This window comes from Falco cherrug, chromosome 10, assembly GCF_023634085.1.
Source record: "Falco cherrug isolate bFalChe1 chromosome 10, bFalChe1.pri, whole genome shotgun sequence".
Taxonomy (NCBI): domain Eukaryota; kingdom Metazoa; phylum Chordata; class Aves; order Falconiformes; family Falconidae; genus Falco; species Falco cherrug.
This window is the reverse complement of record NC_073706.1, coordinates 15,550,347-15,570,959: the sequence shown is the minus strand read 5'-3', so window position 1 is coordinate 15,570,959 and position 20,613 is coordinate 15,550,347. Positions and strand designations below refer to the sequence as shown.

Below are 20,613 nucleotides of genomic sequence, written 5' to 3'. Positions count from 1 at the left end.
AGATTTGTTTTCAGTTAATTGGACATTTCCAGGGGGTAGGCCAGTTAGATTTGTGTTTATTCTGTGGCACTGAACCTTTTCTTCTGTTTTGTTGGGTTTTTTGGGAAATAACATATGATGTGAAGGTGACTACCATAACTGCAAGAGACAGTATGTTACTGTTACTTGAAAACATTCATTGTCCTGTGTGCTGGCAGAAGTGTAAATATATTGCTTCCACCTGAACTCATGGGAGAGTAACTTCTCATGTCTTACTATGTAGTGAAAAGTCTTCCTGTGTTTGCAGCAAGATAAGAAAGCAGACCCGATGGACCCGAAGAAGACGCGTGCCATGCTGTACATCGCCATGGTGAAGGAGACCCTAAGCCAACAGAACTATGATCTCTTCTCTAAGGCTCTTCAGGACTACAAGAAAACAGACAACTTCCATACTATGTTATCTCAAATGAGCTCTCTCTTTGTAGAGGATAAAAAGAAGCATATCTTGTTACGAGGTATGATGACTTCCTTACTCTAGTTATATGACGTCACCTTTGTCTCTTACATAGATGGCTGTTTCAGAGGTAAGTGGTTTAGATTTGAAGTACAGATCAGTCAGGATGGTAATCATGAACATTCATCACTTCATATCCCCAGATCACACAGAAAATCCTAGCTTTCATATGTTTGCGTCTTGAGAGGCCTGAAAAAAATCACATTCCATGGAAGCTTTTGTTACTTTAAACTTTGCCTAAAAATAGTAGTATAGCTTATTCCCTGTGATTTAGGAGGTAAGGTCAAGAGTGTGGTTGTGTGAGTTGGATAGGTGCACTCATAAAGGGTTCAGTGTTAATACAGTAAATGAGTAGACAGAATATCTAGAGAAATTTTCTATTTAATGATGTGTATAAAGTTGAGTTATCTGGGAAAACGTGGATAGTTTGCTGGTTTAGCTGGTATTTTCTTGGCTTTTAACAATTGCAGTGACAGGAACTGGATTCCCACCAGTGTTTCTTCTAGTTTAACAGTGTTCTCTGTGAGTTTTCATTTGCCTCTCAACTTGTGAGCAAATGGGCAGGTTTTTCTGTGACTTTTTTCATCTACAAAAATAAAAAAGCATAGTTATGCATCTTGTAAATTTTTTAAGGTTAAGGAGAGGGAAGCACAGCATGAGCATGTAGTACTAATAGTAGCCACAGTCTCTTTCCCAATTTGCTGATCTTACTAAATGATTCCTAAATAAGAATAATTACTAAATAAGAAAATACTGGGTTGCCAAACGAAGGTCTAAGTCTAGTTTTCAAAAGTTACAGGCACTCAAAACCTAAAGTTCGTTTGATGTTTGGGCTTTTGGTTGGCAAGTGTTTTGTGGCAATTAAGTAAGATGAGGTGTAAACCTAAGTATATCAGTTATTCAAAGTATCAGCCTAGCAGGTACTTTGACCCCGTGGTTGATGACTGTTTATGAAGCTCCAGGTACCTGTTTCACTGAGAAGCAAGCTACTTCATATTTGCAATGAAAAAATTACAGTTACTACCTACTGGTAATAAGATTGCTGGAATTTGCGTGACAGCTGACCTGTCTGTAACTTATAAGCGTGCTTATTGTATAGATAGTAGATAATTACATTTCAATTTTCAGTTGTATAGCTGGGTTTTTTTATCTTCGTGTTACCTAGCCTAGAATTGCTGCCATTGTATGTTTCTGTGGCATTTATTAGCTGTTGTGTACTGATTTATTTTTTTTTAATTCCCCCCACTTCCCTCTCTTTAATGAAAGAATTTTACCAGTTTGTTCGACCTCAACACAAAAAGCAGTTTGATGAAGCATGTTGCAACCTGACTGGAGTGGGCTGTGGCTACAAACCTGAGCACAGCCTCCTGCGGGAAGAGAGAGAGGGACTAGCCAAGAATACAGGTGAGCTGGCTTCAGCACCGTGCAAGCAGCTGTACTGTTTGGTGGACATTACTGGGTTGTAGAGCAAAATGGATGTGACATGTAGAAATGCAAGGACAGAAGGGAATTTATTTTAATATTGATCTATTTCTCTGCTCTGTATGATCTTGCCTGCCTTCCTGTGAACATACGCAGATGCCTGAGCGTTAGTTGCTGCGTAGTTAGTAATGATGCCATTTTATTTCAAAAGGGGTAAAATCCTTTTCAATTGAAATATTGAAATTGTGGATCTAGTCTGTGAATTTTAAAACTTTGTGTGGTTTGCTTTGTGGTAAAACTTTGCTACCCACATAGCGCCACCCAAATTGTGAACAGAGGGTAATCATGTCCTTGCAGAACCTGTGAAATCTTTGAAACCCTGCAACAATAAAGTCCTAAAAAAAAAAGCAGGGTGTTGGCTCATCCTCTCCTATCAGAGAAATAAATCTACATCTTCAGGTGGTGTTTTCAGCCTAGAGTGGCATACTTTGAAATGCACCGTTCTGTGTTCATTCTTCCTAAGTTCACTGTTAACGGATGGATTTGATTTAACAGAAGAAAACCAGAGTCAGCAGAAAACTGCATTCTCAGAGGGCTCGTGTGCTCAGCTGAACCCCGGGCTCCACTTGAACCAGGGAGGAGTCCACTTGACAACAGGACTGAATAGTGCAGGTACCCTTCACGTTAAATAAAAACATAGCCTCCAGGTAATAACCTGTTATGCTTTTATTTCATCATTGACTGTAAATTCTCCTGGTGGGAAGCGATGGTTTTTTGTGTTCATCCAGCACAGTGGCTCACTGTCTGTAGGTTGGAGTGGTGCCAATTCAGAATTTTCAGCAAGGATTGTACAAAATGAAACACACAAGCCAGTAAGTTAAATCAAGGTAGATATGAAAGGAACGAACTAAAGCCAGATGCTTCTGTTGACACCAGACTGACCTGGTGTATGTCAGTGAGGGAAGGAAATGGTGCATTGAGCACAGAACTGCTGGGCTTCCTGTTTATCCAGGGCTCGTGAAAGAGCAGTTTAAGGAGTGTAATTTTAGATTAGGTCATTATGAATCCAGGTAGGAAGAAGAAAACAGTTCCTTTTTTTTTGTCACTGGTAATGTGCATGCTCCTTGTGAACAGTCTGCTTTTTCTGCAGAAACGGAGACTAGCAAATGTATTCTCTCCCTGGTGTGTAATCTCTGTATGCATCCCTCTAATCTCATTCTGTCCGGTATTTATCTTTGAAGGCAAAGACACAATTATTATTTCATTACAGATCTTCCTGAGAACAGCTGGGAATTTTTTTGTATTTCTCACAAGGAAATGAGTAGGATAGTTGGACAGCTTAGAAGTCTTTCTTTAGAGGGTAAAGAATAGTCAAAGGCTAATCCTTTCTTTAAAAATAAAAATAAAAAGCCCATGTTTCCTGGAAGGTTTTAAAAGCTTTTGATGTATGAAGCAGCGTTGTTTCTTTTATTTGTTTTCCTGTTTTGTATTTTAAGAACATTTGAACAAAACAGAATCTTTGGTACTTATTTTGTCCTGAGGTAGATGAGATTAATTTTCACAGAAACTTGTTCCCACTAAAAGAAATTAAGAAAATACTTGAATTTATTGCTGTCATTATTTCTGTTGCTCACTCCTTGAGTATGCTCCTGTGAATGTGCCAGAAAGCTGTGTAATACGCAGTAAAAGATACTGATTATAAAATTCACACCCATGTTTTTCCCCTTTCAGGAAACTGAACTAAGCCCACCTTTTAAAACTTCATTATCTTCTTTAACATCTTTAAAAGCACTTTAACGGAGAATAAAGATCTGAATACCAAAAGGTGTGACTAGTTAATTTAGATCAGTTTCTTATCATACGCTTCACATTTGCATGCCTGTAATATGAAAAATAAAACCTTTTCCTCTAAAACGTATCAGAAATCAGGCTGATGTTGGGAACAGAGGTCTGCTTGGAATTTAGCAGGATGTTCATGGCAGCTCCCACCCTCTGTGTCACTCCTACATTGCTCTTGTGTTATCTTGTGTGTTATTTCAGCTTAGTTATTCTTTTTTGACATTCTGTTTTCCTGTTGGGAAACATGTACACATGCCTCTTCTCATTTTGTTAATAAGGGTTGAGTAACATAGTCTTTAAAATTGCTCTCACCAGTTTCCTTGCCCATGTGTCAGGCCAGCAGAGTTGGTTAAGCCAGCTGTTTAAAAGGCTTCTGCTCCTCCAGTGTAGCACAAAACCTGATTTATTGCTGAGCTACATGCACAGTCTTTTCTGTGTTGCCTTTTTCTCATTCCCTAGTCACATTTCTCATTGTAAAAGATAAAAAAAACCTCCCAACAACGCTAAAAGTGACCCCCAGAATTAATTTCCTCGGTTGCCATTTCCAGGAGCAGGTCTCGGTGATGCCAAAGGCCACGCCAGAGGGAGGTGTGTGGCTGTGCAGGCGGTGTTGGCTTGGTCACTTTAAAGTGGTCCAGGAGCTCCCTTCCAAATGAGAAGGGACATCAGTACAAAGGAGCGACCTGCTTGTTCCTCCCCAAGCCCTGCTCACCTGCGCTCTTTGTCCCTCAGGGCAGAATGCCAGTCAGGCTCCAAGGAAAGACACTGAAAAAGCTTCAAGCCCAAGGAGAGATCACCACCAGGCCCTCAGGACTGCCTATCTCAACGACATAAAAAAGGCTTTGAACAAAAGTGCTTGCAGCCGTTTCTACAAAGCGTTGTTAGATTACAAGAGGACCAATAACTATGACAATATGATCTCGGTGGTAGCAGCCCTCACCACCGAGAGTCCAGAAGACTTTCATCTCCTACAAAGTAAGGGATTTTTTTTTTAAAATCACTTTTATTTAGCTGGAAAGATGATGTAGGTGCTGTGATCTCATGTGAGCAATAACCTTTCACTGGTCGTTAGTCTGCAAATTCTCCGCTTTCAGGAAAAACTTAGCATTGGTTAACTTCACCTCTCATCTTTCAGTTTAGCAAACCAGCTAAATGGAGCAGCAGGACGGATGTGTTCAACGAATGTCGTTTGGAGAGCTAAAAATGTCAAGATTATAAAATATTCCGTTTGCCCAGTTAGAAATTGTCCATTAAAACCATTGTATAAGACCTCAGTAATTCCAGTCCTAACCTTCAGTCAAGCTAACTTCAGTCCAATTATTTTGTTACCTTTTTTTATCCTCAGTTACTACAAGTGGTTGCTCTTTAGCAAAGACAGTGCTGACTACTGCACTGACTCAATTTTGCTCTCATGACCGTTGATTGCTATACTGGTGCTAAGCTCCTAGATGGCTTCCAGGTTTTGGAATAAGCAGTGGCACTTTTGATTTGCTGTTCCTCTACAGAGCTTCACTTTGAATAGTTATAGAACTGTGTCATAATTTAGTATCCTTATCATTCATAATAATCTTCTACACATTCCAAGCTATTATTTAATTTCTTAGTAGTTTGTTTTGGGTTTTTGCCTTTCATGGGGTTAATGATGAAAGGATTTAGGAAGCTATACAAGTTTTCAAAATTTGAAATAGGGTGGTTTTGTTTAAAAAAAAAATTTATTATATGCTTATCTTGATTGCCTTTGTGGATGCACCTTGGCTTGTGCTATGTAACACCTCAGTTCGACCTTCTCCCTTGTGTCTGCTGGGAACTCCTCTGCAGGGAATGATCCATAAGGTGCCTTCTGGGAAATGCTGATGTAGTTTTGGTTGTTGTCTTTAGGAAGTAACAATAACAACTACTCCATTGACCTTGAATAGATGTCGTAGTCTCCAAATTTTTAGAAAATAACTTTTCTGGTCCATGAACAAGTCAATGAGTCTTGATGCAGTGAAGAGTGGGAGGGAAGTTGTGTGGCGCTGTGAGTCATCCTCTCCCCCGAGCATTCCTTCTGACAGACGGAGTCAGTATCTTTCCTGAGCAAATGTTTTCACCTCAGAAGACTTGTGGTAGAGTTGCCTGTGCTTGGCAGTAAGTCATAATTGGGATTTTTTTAGAATTTCTGTATGTGTGGTGAATCATTGTCAACAACACCACCACAGAACAGCAACAAGGAATTTCCTTGTTGACAGTCTTTTTGGATACTGTGTATATACCTGATTTTGCTAGATCACTTGTCAGGTAAAGGGCTGGAGGAGGTATTTATGCTTAGCTGTAGAGAACGGAATAACTTTGAGGTAAATCAAGATTATTTTCAATACTATATAATTACCTGTCTTCTGACAAGGAAAACCTTGTAATAATGATGTGAACAAACCCAAAGTGTTCCACCAACCTGAAGGTACTCTGAGGAATATGGCTGATATTGTTCAGCTTCCAAAGAATTTTTCCCTTCCAAAGTCTCCCACGGTCACGCATTTATTGTGATTTTGACTGTATTTTCTTGTTGACAGGGTTTAACATGTTTGTGCGCCCTCATCACAAAGAGCAGTTCAAACAGATGTGTAAAGATTTGACTGGACTGGCCTGTGGTGAGGGAGAAAAGCAAGTGCGACAGCAGGTGCAAAGCGAGGGGAGTTCAGAAAGCTGGAGCAGTAAAGACAACAGCCACGGACAAGGTTGGGAACAAATATTTGTCTGGAGTTTAGAATCTTTATTTATTATGGTGGGTGGGCCTCCCCGCCCAACATGTGTGAAGGAAGATCAAAGCAGTTGACTGTGCAAATTGTGTTTCAAAACAACAAAAAAAAAAGCAAAAACAAACAAAAAACTTACTAGCTGTAATATAGAAGGCAATGTGAGATGGGGAAGTGCAGAGAAATAAGAAAAAAATTATAGTGCCATCTTCTGTAAACTGTGAAGTACATTGTGGGTGAAGGCAGAATTTTTGCCTCTGAGTGAGGTGGGGGCAGGAGTGGATTGAGATCCACTCAGTCTAGGAAAGATTTCCACAGAGCTTTTTCTATATAAAGGGTCCCTTTCAATAATAATGCATGTGTTGGTATCAGAAACTTCTGTTACCAAATGGTATGGCATGAAAAAAAATAATTGTTCTTTTAGAAGTTGTGGGTTTAGAAATTGTTTTTCTTTTACAATGGCAACTTACTGAACTTGTTGCTAGCGGTGTTTTACGGAGCTGTGTGTTGTGTCTGTATCATGCTGGTTTGCATGTTGGTTGGTTTGGTTGTGGTTTTTTTTTTTTTTCATAACCAGATGCAGCTACTTCTGAGGGTAAGGTGCCGGAGGAAATTCAGAGGAATATTTCTTCCTCTCACTTTAAGCAGGAAAGCAAACTTGAACTGCCAAAGATTAAAGTATCAAAAGAAACCAGAAATGTGAGAGCACCCACAGGCTCTGGAGCTGTGCCTGTCTTTCCCCCAGAGATGGAAACAGACATTGGTAGGTATAGGTGAGATCTGGGATGTCTTGCTCTAATACTGGGGAATAAAGATAAGTTAAGAGAAAGGAGAATTATGCTGATGGTCTGTTATACATTGACTGGTTCATGCCTGTATTTGCACAGGTGCGATATTGATTAGCCCGGTTTGCCAAGTCAGATTTGAACTTTCTGTCACTTCCATGTGTTCTCTCAAAGTACTTTGTTGCCTTTATCACAATGGTGCAATAGTTTCCTGAGAACTTAGATAATTTTTTTTCTCTACAACTTCCTTGTAAAGTGAGGATGTAACCTCAGTTTCTAAATGGGGATCTGAAACACTGAGAGCCTGAGTGAGGTCATATGAAAGAAAATGTAACAGGGCCCGCTGTGCACTGTTAAGGTAGTCCATAAAGTGCATGCTCATTTGTTTTCTGGACTGCACTGGGAATGTATATGCATGAAAATCTCACAGGTGATTACTGGAATTTAGTCATGTCCTCCCTTCCTTTCTCTGTCCCCACTCCCCCTCTCTTCTAGGAAGATTCCAGTGCTGTAACTGCAAGTCTGAGGATGATGTGCCTTTTAAATGTCCATTGTGTGACTTCACTTGCTGCAAAACATGCTGGGAGCAGTTGTTAAAGGTTGTCTTGCTTACTGGTTTCAGTTTTTCCTGAAACTGCTGGAAAATGTTGTGCTTTTCAGGAGAACTACGTGGACAGCCCTGGAAACAGAATTCCTCTTTTTACAGAGAGTATGCCCAAATCCCAGTGGAAGATTTACCACTTGTTTCATTATTTTCCATGTTCTGCAGTGTGATAGGAGGCAGACCTCTGCCTTCTGCTGGGGTTTTTATACCTTTGCATCTCCTTCTGAGCTGCCTCCACATGTTTTCCTGTCTAAAGCTACACAGGCAACAAGCTGTGGAGTCAACTTAAAAAAAAGGTCTTGGTTGGTTTTTTTTTTTAACATCAGAATCTTTTCCTTTTTTTTTCTCTCCTTGCTTAGTTTCATAATTTTCCCCGTCTAAAAACCTACTGTAAAGCACTATCATGAGACGAGGCACATCAGGAGCAGGCTGCCCAGGGAAGTGGTGGAGTCACCACCCTGGTGTAGATCTAGCACTTAGGGGCACAGTTTAGTGGTGGACTTGGTAGTGCTGGGTTAACAGTTGAACTCACTGATCATAAGGATCTTTTCCAACCTAAATGGTTCTATGAATCTGGGATTCTGAATTTATGCTCAAATATTTATCTCCTGTGTCATCCTGTCCTTTGGTTTTCCTGGCTGAGGAAATTGGTGGTTGAAATTCTTTAGGTAAGAGAATGTAATTGCTCCCACACTGTGTGTTTGGTGGCATCTTACCCAACATTGGATCCGGCAGCCAGGTGTTAGTAATCTGGGGCCCTGGGTATGGAAACCAAATACAAAGTTGAGTGGTGTCTAAAGATTTATAGGTGAACGATGAAGCTCAGAAACCTACAAAAACACTACAGAAGAGATTTCTTCAACTATGTGAATCTATGAGTAAGTACAAAATAATCAGTCATTCCAAGCTATAGAAAAAGGTTTGGTTTTTTTTCAAGAAGATGACTGAGTTATGTTAGCTAAGTGTAGAAAATAGTATACTAACATCCAAATAAAATATAACAACCAAGACAGACTTGGCCCAAGAGGAATACATAATAATGTCCAGACTGATATTCTCAAACATGTATCTCCTAGAGGGAATTCAGAATAGCTGTTCAACTAAATTTCATTCTTGGTCTGCTATGCCATATTTCTTCAAAATTAAAATCACAAAGTATTGATTTATAAGGAATATATGTAAGAAAGTACAAGAAAGCCAAAGGCAGGCATCTCATCTTTGCTGCAGGCTGGGCAGTCAAACCAGTCACCCTGGATAGGAGTTACCACTGAATACTCGGTTGTTCGTTTTATGCCAAGGTATAATGGGGATGAACATCTGACAGCCAGCATACCCTGCTTCAGAAAAGGCTCTAGGAAAGCCACAACAAGAATTTTAATAGCATGTGTTTGTAATTGTTGCTTGAGACTTGAGTTGATTAAGGAACAGAATGAGCTCCCTGGGGAGTTGTTGGGGTTTTTTTTTGTTAGGCATTTATTATCCCACAGGGAGATTATCTTATCTCATCCCATAATTTTTTTTTTTTAATGTCTGGGGAAAAACCTCTCTCCTTTTGCCAGTAAGATGTAACTTGCAATTGTTGTTTCATCAGCTTAAGAATCCACAAAAGTAGAACAGCTGCATATTGAGCAATTGTACCATGCTGTTCCATGGGTTTTGTCTTGAAATTGGTTAATTCTGAGGTCTGAAGTGAATGTGCATTTTCATACCTCATAGATCACAGAAATTGCTGTCTACATGTTTTTTTAATAGCTCCTTTATCTGATTGCACATCTCTCAGACTGGGGATTAAAATAGTCTGGTTTACTGGATTAGACTGTATTTGAAACCCAGGTGCTTGAATGCATGTTGGAGGAGGGCAACAAAGCTGGTGGAGGGGCTGGAAGGCACACCCTGTGAGGGGTGCTGAGCACCTGGGGTCTCTCGGGTTTGGAGAGAGGGGGCTGAGGGGTGACCTTATTGCTCTCTACAGTTTCCTGAGGAGGGGATGTGGAGAGGGAGGTGCTGAGCTCTTCCCCCTGGTATCCAGTGAACTGTGTGGAACAGTTCAAAGCTGTGTTGGAGAGATTCAGACTAGATACTAGGAAACACTTCTTTACTGAGAAGGTGGTCGGACGATGGAACAGGCTTCCTAGAGAGGGGGGCGATACCTCAGTGCCTTTAATAATACGCTTTAACTGTTGTTCAGCCCTGAAATGGTCAGGCAGTTGGACTAGATGATCATTACAGGTCTCTTTCAACTGGAAGTATTCTTTCCGTCCTATTCAGATATCCAATACAAAACTGTCTTTGGGGAAATGAGTCATTCCCCGTGGATCATTATTATTAATGCCTTCCATATTTGCCACTTCTCTGAATAATCTTGCTAGTTACAGTGAAACTTCGTCCCACGTTGTACCAGGTGGTGGCAGGTGTTTTTCTTAGCAAGGTGAATCAGAGCTTTGCTTTGTGGTAGCATACCACAGCCGTGTGAGGTCAATACAGCCATTATAATCTGGAAAGACCGATACAGTTTGAAGCAACTAATCAGAACATGACAGCAGACATACTGAGTCAGAGCAAAGGTTCATCCAGCGCAGCATTCTGTCTCTGACAGTGGCCAAAAAAGAACATGGCAAGCCTGAGTGATTATTCTTGCAGGTGATCTCTGCCCCAAAGCTATTTGCAGCACAAGAACTCCCTGAGCCAGAGGCTGCTGCTGCACATTGAGAAACCTCTGGTGCATTTCCAGCACATTAGCCAATTCCCTTGAACACAGGCGAGCTTGCCCATGTCCTACAGCAAGCGCTTCCACAGCTGAGCCCAGTGTTACGTGAAGAGCCACCACAATTTTTGCCATCCTTTTGAACTAGCTTCTTGCTAGTTCAGTTTAATGCTCTGTTTCCTTAACAAGGACATATAAAATATGCTTCCAGTTGTCAAGAAAATGCATCCTGGGTACCCTGTCCTTCATCAGCAGTCCTTTGGAGTCTTCCTACGTACGCCAGCAGCATGATCCATTTGCTTCCTCCATAGACAACATACATCAAAGTCCTTATTTTGAAGAATGTTTTTTTCCTTGCTTTGAACAACAAACTAGTGTGTGTGTGTAAGAAGCATCTTCTCACCAGCTGAGACATTCTGCTCCACTGTTCCAGAACATGAAATTACGTGGTCCATCACCTTTCCTTACCTTATGCTATAGCTCTAGTGATGAATGGGTCTCAGTACACATTATGATGCTGTAAGCAAGCTAACATTAGAATTGATACGATTCAAGTGTAGTTCAGTTAAGGAACAGTTGAATATTTGGTAGTTTGGGATATTACTCGAGGTCTGAGAGACACTTCTCCCAGTGATGAGGCAAAACTGTTCTGCCAGTCACGCAGATGAGAAGGAGGAGGAGGAGCAGCCTGGCTGAGAGCGCAGGTTTGCAGGCGGGAAGGAGGTTATTCCATGTTTCTCTGAAACCGGTCCCAAAGGAACCATCTCCCAACACTTCCCTCCGCATTCCCACCCGTGCTGGTCGTACAGGCTGTGCGTGGCAAGGGCTGGGGGGGGGGGGGGGGGTGCCCTTACCAGCAGGAAATGAGCAACCCAGTTAGTGTCTGAGCCCTGAGCTCGCCCCGTGGCCCTGGGCTTTGTCACCACTGACTGGGCTGGATTGAAAACTTGCTAATAAAAATATTAGCAATTTTCCTTGCTAATAAGTTACTCACTGTGTTTCTTCAGCTCAGAAGTGCTTTGGTGGTGGTGTCCACAAGGAAGTGACTAACAGCCTGTCATTCAAAATGCAGTAACTTGGTTCTTGCAAATTGTTATGTCTATTCCGATTTGTTGTTTTACTGAAACAACTTAGATGGTGAGAGAGGCGATGAATAATTTTGGAATGTTTTAGAAGATTTTGGAGAAGCAGACAGAATTCCCTGGAGCTGGGAAAGGTTATTAGAGGGATTAGCGCTTGTGCACGTTGGAGGATTTTTGGTGCGTTAGGGGAAGCCTTGCAGAGCCTGTGCCAGTATACGCAGCTTTAGGGTGCCGTTTTTTGTGCAAAGGTCTGTTGCTGCTTTTCAATGTTTAAACGCATCATGTTTATTCATCCTCTTTTTGCAGGTCTTTCAGAGAGACTGAGCTATTTTGGATATCTGTAGTATGGGCAAATACTGTAAGATTTCAGAGTTACTTTATTACACTTAATTTTCAGAGCTCTTTGACAAATCGCTGTCTACTGGGAGGTAAAATGAGTTTTCCTCTCCCCCTCCATTTATGGTGTTTCAACTACTGTTTCTAGAATCAAAATACACTGCCTGAGCCTACTTTGCAGTCTACATCTTTTGTAGCAACAATTAACTTCGACACTGTAAGGAAACCTACAGTGCCACTGGTGTAGGCAACAATCATTTTAGCCTACTGAGCTGGCAATTTTTTTGCAAAGATTAATTTTTTTTTAAAAAAAACTTATTACTATCTCACTTTTGAAATAAGCAGAGCATTTTAATTTTACCAGTAATTTGCAAGATATAGAAAGAACAGTTGGGGTCCAGCTGCAGGTCAAATGGCTAAAGACCAGGCTTTAAAATAAGATGAGCGAAGAAGCAGACTGAAACCTGGATGGGGAAATGGTTGCCTCATGTACCCAGTCTTCCCCTCTTAACTGGGAAAGGTGTGGGGTGGTATGAAGAAATAAACGTACTTGGTTCCTTCCTCTACAAAGCTCTTGGTCTGTATCAGAGATGTCGGGGTATGCCCAGGTGATAGCTTCCTTCTCGTCTGCGCGAGAGGAAGCAGCAGTTTGGGGAGCACATCGGCCATCGCGCGGGATTCTACTGATAACAAGTACATCTAATTCTCAACAGCTCTTGCAGCCTCTGTGTTCCTTGTTCCTGTATTTGTCTTCCAGCTGTCACAGCTGTCATTAGGCTGAGACACCTGCTGTAAAGTTTGCTACTTGACCGGGAGGCTTTGTCCTCCTCTTGTTACTAGCAGTTAAATAACCAACTGCACAGTGACACTGTGTTTAAAAATAGCAGATAAAATATTCGGGACTGTCAAATGACTGGCATGGCTTGTAGTTGGTACTGGATGATCACAAACTTGATAGAGAAATTGAATATATTATCTATGCATTTTGTTTGTTTATTTATATAGAAGGTGAAGAAGTGCCCGGAGTGCCGCAGTGATGTGAAGAAGCAGCGATTAATCCAAGCTTTCTTCTGGGCATAATCGCACTGACAGAAAGGGCAAGTGCTTTGTATCAGCAGAAAGAAATGGCTGCACTCTGGCTCTCAAGCTGAACAGAAGCAGGATGAATATTTAAATATCTTCAATCCTTGGCACTGGATTACATGCTGTGCACCGACACGTATCACTTCTTCCCACAAAGGTGATCCAGCCTGGAAGGTCTCTCCAGCCCCTGGCAGGAGAAGGGGACAAAAGCAGCGTATTGTCCTGTATTGGAACCAAGAAGGTTAATTTCTTACTACTTTTAGCTTGTCAATTATATTATGGCCACTCTTAGGCTTGAAACTTTATGTCCTGGAGACATCTGTCCTTCATGAGCCTCTCAGGTAATCCCAGATCCTGGAAAAAAACCCAGCAGTAGTGCTACAGTGGAACTGAGCTGGCTAGGTGAGGAGGCCAGGCTCCCCAGCCTACCGCGCTGGCGTTCCTGGAAGAAGTGATTCACTGTGTGGTGTTTGGCAGCAGCTGCTGTCTTCAGTAGCAGAAGATACTGAATTTTAAAGATGAGCTCTTTAAAAACAACTTCAGGGATTAGATAGCAAGCAGGAACACTCCCTTGCATCTGCTGTGTATCCCAAAGCCTGACTCCTTCATCGTGCTGGGTTTTTTTGAAAGGTGCTTCAAAGGAGGCTGTAGTTTCTGCTCAGTGCTGCTATTTCCATTGTGCCCGTGTGATCTGATGTTCACTTTCCAAAAAGAAAAAGGACCTAATTGGCTTAAAACTTTAAAATAAATCAAGTTAGATGGGTTACAAAAAACTCCTTCCACTCTCTGTCAGTAGTGGGTATGAGCGGTTAACCTGTCCCAATTTTAAATCTTCAGTAGCTGCTGTAAATTTAACTATAAATAAAATCCTTTTTGTTTTAATTGGGTTTTGTTTGATTTTTATCAGTTATGTAAACAGTAGGTAGGAGTAAGTGGGAAGGTTTATACTGTGGGATTTTTGACACTTGAATACTTTTGATTGTATTTTCACTTGCTACTTAGTTGTGGGGTTCCTGTGATGACAGAGACCCTTCATATAGCGTATGTTTCCAGAATTTTCTGGGAGAACATACACTTCAATAATTTTAGGGGCAGGTTGGTTTTTTCCTCAGCGTCTAGGTAGATTCCATATCAGTGGAATTTTGGAAAATTTTATGTTAATAATTGATAACTCAAAATTGAAAAGTGAGCTGCATTTTAACAAAAAATTTCAAAGGTTCTTATTTCCCCTGATTATACAATTCAAAACGGGTCTCTTTGTAGTTGCTGGGATATTGGTCCTCACTGAGAAATTTCTTTTTTCGGGTTGGGATCCCCTTGCCACAGGAGCAGCCTAGGGGAGCGGTGACGCCGGGCCCCTGGCGTGTGTGCAGGCTGGGCTCTCAGGCCAGGCTGTCGGAAGGGCAAGAAAAGCGGTGTTCTGAAATGGCAGCAAAGCAGGGACTTCCCGTACTTCATTAACCAGTAATTAGAAATAACAAAGATGTAGACAGGAATAAAGGGAATTTGGAGCTAGCATATATTCTGACGTGTTTAAATCTGTGAATGAATTTTACCTTCTATCTATTCACCTGTCTATTCAGTGCACTACTGATGGTGGTTTACATTCTGAAAAAAAGAACAAATCATGCAGAGAAAACCCTAGATATTTGAAATGTTAAGTGGGGAAAATTACAGGAAAATGTATGTATGCATAGATGTGTTGTAAAAAGGCGCAGGGGCAGGTTTGGAGTGATGGTGTCAGGAAGGCAGTAGGGGGGAACTTCTCCTTCCAAAGGACTCTGGTTTTGTAGCGTTGGTGACTGCGTCGTGTTTAATGGTGGCAGAGCTCTGTTTGCTGGACTGAAACCTTGCCAGAAGCATGGAAGACAGCTTTGTTTCCCAAAACCAAAGCAACTCCATACCTGAAATGTGCTTAAATTTATTTGTGGGTCAAGGGGGTTGTGATGAGCTTATACCTTCGCAACTTGGGCCCTGAGTGTTCTATATCATCATTAGTTCTCCTTTTTTTCTTCTCTCTATAAAAACTTCTGTAGTGCAATAGTTAAAGGTATACTTATTAAAGAAGCAAGAAGGGTGATGCTCTTGGGGGAAGCAGATCAGCCGGTGCTGACGTTGTGCAGTGGGCGGGTTGGGGGGTCTGCACGGGGTGAAGCCCCACAGCCACCTCTGAGCAGGTCCCTGCAGCTGTTTAGATGTTTGTTTTGAATTCTTGTCTGTTCTTTCAGCCCGGGCAAAAGGTGGAAGGGGAAATCCAAGAGCTGGGTGAAGGCTGGGAGCGGTAAAATGTTAGTAAGATAGTCCACTCTGAATATCTCTGCCTGGGGAGAACTGCAGCTTACTGCTTATGCCACTGGAGGGAAACCACAGCATGGGACATGCCTTGGAACACCTTAATGATGGCTTTGGCTTTGCCTGATGGAATTTTATCTGCTATGGGCTGCAAAAATGCCCTCAGATCCAGCAAGACTCAATGAAATACTTAAAAGGTATGTGTGATTTGCTGGGGAAAACTTTTTTTTTCCCCCCCAGCTGTGCTTTTTACTTGCCACCAGAGTTGTTTTAGTTCTGAAGGCTGCGCCTACATGGGAATGCTCTGTTGCTAGTCGGGGCAGAGGAACTATGTGAATATCTTTGTGCCTTCAAGAGATTCATAAATTCCTCCTTGTCCTCTTCAGCAGTCGGATCATCTTGCTGAAGAGATTTACGGTTGTGTGCCTTCGCTGGCTCCGCCTGCCCCAAAAGCTCTGCAGCAACAGTGTCCCCACCAGCGCATCTGCTGCCTGCAGATGGGATTGATCTGGAGCTGCTCTGGTTTTGTTGCTGCTTTCTGATGCAGCGGGTCTTGTCTGGGTCCCTGCTGTCAGCATGGCTCGGGCAGGACAGGTGGGTGCTGACGGGTGCTGACAGGTGCTGGTGATGGGAGAGCATCCAGCCTGCAGGGGGTTGTCCTTGTCTGCAGCTTAGCCACTCATCACTTCAGTTGTAATAATGAAAAAAGTTTAATGATTCTGTTGTTCCTGACCGATCTTGGAGAGGTTTCCTGAAAAGCTACGCCCATCAGCTAAAAGAAGGTGAGCTGCTGCAGCCCTGACCGGTGGTGAGCAAATGGGTTTTTACGTGGTGGTGTCCTTCAGGTTTTACCATAAACCCCGAGGAACTCCTCTTGTGGGAGAGCACAGCTACAAGCCTGAGGGTAGGTCTCGGGGCACCTACCCTTGTAGATCACTTGGTGTCAGTAAATAGCAGCCCCTCACCTGCTGGAGGGTGTTTATGCCAGGGCTTCCAGCTCATCCTCGCCTGGCTCGCCTGGCTCGTGGCAGATGCCCAGAGCGATGTTATCTGGCCTGGGATCAGAGCTCTGGCCCTTCCCCTTCCCAGTTTTCCCACCTCTGCCTGGTAACTGGACACTCTGACTTGCACATTCCCCATGGCAGGTTGCTCAAGAACCGCTTCTCGCAAAGGACGGCGCGTTCCCACTCCCCACCATCCAAAGAGCTGCTACTGAATCTTCCCCGACCCCAGTGTGGTCCCCCTGAACGTGCTGGGAGTGCTGCTCCCCCTGCCCTGCCCCAGCTGCTTCCCAGGAACGGGGGTCTCCAGGAAGCAGCTGCCAGGATGGGACGTACCACCAAGTCATCTTGAAACTGGTTGAATTTACGAGAAGGAGAGACAGAGAGAGATCTTGATTTGTGAAGGCCAGAAAGTGAAAATGATAATTGTTTCAGAAAAATCTGTGTTGCTATAACAAGTGATTAGAGGAACTAATCCAAAGTGCTGAATGCCTGGGGAGATGAAAACTGATTGTGGACACTCCTTGCTGATTTTTGGGAAGCAAATGACACATGAGTTACAGATCATGAAGGAAGTAGATACTAATCTCTTTTTATTGTCCATGCAGTACTGAGCTATGACTATACCTGGAATATGGTCTCCAGTTTTACTGGTGTGTCACTGAAAAAACTTTCCTTGCTTTTTTTTTCCCAAATAAATCTGGAAGGATTTGGGAAGAGACCAAATTAACAAAGCAACTCTTCTATCAGGAAAGAGATGAACTGTGTCTTTGCCTGGAGAAGTGGCTGCCGACAAAGCAAGGAATTTCTTTGCTTTTCAGATTTTTCTCTAAATATTAGTGACAAACCCTGATTTTGCAAGAGTGGTTTTGAAGAGGGGTGTTGCTGGACACCCTGAAACTCTCAGAAGTGTGAAAACAACGCCCTGTGTGGGGAAGTGAGTCGGAGCCATGAGAATACAATGCCGAATTCCTTTCCTAAGCTACCTCCACAGGCCAGAGAATCAGTAGTAAGTCAAGCTGTTGTTCTCCAGTGATCCGGCAGTGCCGCCGTTAACCCGTTCGGGGGAGTCGTTGGGCCAGCAAAAGCACCGATGGGAAAAGGTTAACGGAAGGTCATTGTTCTACCAGACTCTTATTTCCCCAAAAGGCAGAGGTTGCCTGGGGAAGCCCTTTCTGCCCCATTAACATGGTATTTCACTCTCCAGGAACCAGTCTAACCAACTGTGGTCCTTGTTATGTTCAGAAGTCGCTGACGATAATGAGCTGCAGGCGGTGAGGGGCTGCGTACCTGATCCCTGGCATATCGCACCCACCCGGCAGCTGCCGTGGCGGGTACAGGGACCACCAGAAGGTGCCACCTCTCTTCACATCCTAGATCCTGTGGATTCCTGATGCGCTACCAGGTGTGGGCAGGTGTTCCTGGTGGGGGTTGATTCAATGTAAGCAGAATACTGAGGGAGACAGGGAAGAAATGAAGCCAGTCAGAGAAACTCTTTTCGGGTAAGCCTTTTACAAACATCGCAGTGTGACTGTTCATCGCTTCAACCGACTCACAGGTTTGCAAAAGTCGTAAGTGACCTGATTTCTGTTGCAATTACTTGGAAAAGTCTAGATGTGTCAGCAAGAAGGCTGATAACAGGCCTGAAGCACCATGTGAAATCTACGGTAGGAAAACTGAGATCAGCTTCCCGGACAGGAGAGCTCGTTTTAACCCGCCAGCTGGGCAAGCCGTGCTGCGGGGCTTCGTGCTCGATTCACACCGGTGGTGAGTTTCACCCAGAAGAAATATCCTCAGGATGATGTGCCTCTGTCCCAGGGGAGTGCTGGGAGATTAACTGATACATTTAATTACTGGGATGATGCATACTGATGAAGCAAAACCCCAGCAGGCCTTGGCTCAGGGATTATGTCAAAAGCTGTTAGAAATCATCAGGATTATGCTGGAGAGCTGCAAATGATTGAGATAAACCAACAGTAAAATTAAAAACTTTCCAAGCAGCCTGTGAAAATCAGCCCATCACCTGATCGGTGTAGGTGCAAAGAAAGGCAGCCCAGGCCGTGCTGTCGGAACAGGACACTGAGCCCTTGGGCTCCAGCTGGAGCCTGTTCTTTAAGTTTATAGAGGTTTTTTTCTTTAACCATGTTGGGTAGAAACTGGTCTGGCTGGAAGGAGCTTTGGATTCCTTCTGACCATCAGGGTTTCCTTCTCCTGCTGGGTAGCAGAAAACTGGATTTGATTTTCTTTGTAAGTTGTGTGTTTAGCTCTTGTAGGTTCAAGCTTTAACAGCGTTAAGAATAAAGTCCAGGAGATCCACCATCTGCAGGTCCAGTGCCCAGCTGGAGCAGGGGGGCTCATTCTGGTGCTGAGGAGGCAAATGCTCAGATGTTTGTTCTCTAGTGATACACAAAATGGTTTGGCTGCTGCCTCCTGAGGGGGAAAACCACGGCCTCTCACCTCCTGCCTACGGGTCCTCCGCGCTTCTGGAGGCTTTGCTACCCAACAGAGCCGCGGGTGTGCATGGAATGGGAGATGCTTGAGAAAAATGCAAATCGTGACAGCTGCTGGAGAAGCTTGTGTAATAATGTTGGGCTGCTTATAAAAAGCCTGTATTCCTTGTGGACAGCTGCATTCCCAAGTGGAATACCTTTTGTACAGCTCAAACAATGGTGGGAAACTTGTTCAGAGCTCCTGCACGGGCAGGCGAGGGTACCGAGCGCCGCTGCTTTCGGAGGCAGCAGCTGGTTCCTCTTCCTTGGAGGTCTTCAGAGCAGACCACAAAGCCTGACCTGAGAGCAGCAAAGCTATAAACAGCAGTTCCACAGAAAATTGCTCGTGAGAGGGTGTTTTAAGACCCTCCACGTGACGATGCTTGACAAGTTGTGCACATTCAGTGTGTTTATGGACCAGCTACTGTTTCCAGACTGGTGTCTCACGTGCTTCCGTTCAGAGCGAGCGAGGCTTTGCCACCTGGTGTGTATTGTCCCTATTTTGTCTTGCAGGGCGGTACAGGTGGTGGTGCTTTACTGGTATAAAACCTACCAACTGGTTTTCTTCTTAGTCACTAGCTCAGCATGCCAGGCCAGGGATGGCAGAGCCCTGCTGAGTACGGGGGGCGAGGGGGGGTCCTGCATTGACAGGCGTGTAGTACAGCACCCATCAGAGCTCCCAGCTGAGTGCTCTGTGCGTTAGGGGGTGATCTGTACGTAGCTGTGTTTTCTTCTCTTGCATTGATTGGGAAGTTTAAAAACAAGGAAAAAAACCTGAACTTTTTTTTTGGCTAGCTGTTTGGAATTGGTTGCAGCTTTCCCCTTCTCTGCCTTGTGGCACAGCTCCTGCTAGGTGAGATGGTGCCTGGAAGGAAAGGGGGAGGCAGGGGTTTAGGTACAGTGTGTGCTGTGCTCTTTGTGGGCCCAGCCAGGAGCAATCCTGCTCCTACCCCAAAGAGTAGGTACGTCCTGTGGTTTCTTCCTTCCTGCTGTGCGTTCAGTGCGGAGGCGGAGCGGGTACAGCTGGAGCCTCCGCTCCAGCCTCTGCCTTCCCAGCATGTAAAGCACTTTGCAGGGGTGCCCTGGACTTTTCTCGCCTTCAGAGGGAATCTGGCAAGGCGAGGCAGAAGGACAAAGCACCCGAGCCTGATGTGTTTGGCCAGGGCGGTGCAGAAGAGTAGGCACTGGGACACGCGTTCCCAGGGCTCGGCCGAGCCCTGTGCCTGTCCGGCTGAGTTCGCATTCCACCGAAATCCTTGAGGTCCAACCCTTGGGGCTAAGTGTCACCTGTAAGCTATTTAAATACCAGCCCCCTCGGCCGCTGGACGTTATCCCAGTAAAGGTAACCCCGAGTGTTTCGGTGTTATGGTTGGGGTTAGCGTGGTCCTCAGTGTTGCTGGAGGGGGGGCTGAAGCTCTGAGCTGGCTGCAAGAGCCCTGGGCTGCTCCAGCGGGCTGCTGCCCTCGCAGCACTGGGGGGGTCCCATAGTGCCCTGGAGCTGGAACAGCCCCACGGTGCCGGTTTCGCTGTTCAGAGCCACGGCGAGAATATTTCTGGGGACAGACTGTGCCCCTGAGAGTGCGAGACCAGTGCTGGTACGGGGAAGCTGTCTAACGTTTACAGCCAGGGAACAGCGCCTTCGCGGGGGAATTTCCCTGCCCTTCCCTAGCCCCAAAAAATTAAATATATACATATTTATATAAACCCCAGCCCTCACACCCCTCGGCAAAGCTTGTGGCTGCGCAGATCCC

The 20,613-nt window shown here is 44.0% G+C and overlaps 1 protein-coding gene across 6 annotated transcripts in view; it reads left to right on the top strand.

The window, feature by feature from the left end:
• RTEL1 (regulator of telomere elongation helicase 1) overlaps window positions 1–13,962 on the top strand; it is a 50,756-nt gene extending 36,794 nt beyond the window's left edge. The window contains exons 28-35 of one of the 6 annotated variants that reach the window (XM_027813646.2): window positions 287–494; window positions 1,760–1,897; window positions 2,471–2,587; window positions 4,487–4,729; window positions 6,304–6,468; window positions 7,064–7,249; window positions 7,771–7,870; window positions 13,003–13,962. In XM_027813646.2, the coding sequence (XP_027669447.2) occupies window positions 287–494; window positions 1,760–1,897; window positions 2,471–2,587; window positions 4,487–4,729; window positions 6,304–6,468; window positions 7,064–7,249; window positions 7,771–7,868 (1,155 nt within the window). In that variant the 3' untranslated portion in view covers window positions 7,869–7,870; window positions 13,003–13,962. Of the gene's footprint in view, window positions 1–286; window positions 495–1,759; window positions 1,898–2,470; window positions 2,588–4,486; window positions 4,730–6,303; window positions 6,469–7,063; window positions 7,250–7,766 lie in introns of all 6 variants that reach the window. The other 5 variants (XM_027813644.2, XR_008734141.1, XR_008734142.1 and 2 more) reach the window with 5 other exon arrangements.
• The last annotated feature ends 6,651 nt before the right edge of the window (window positions 13,963–20,613 follow it).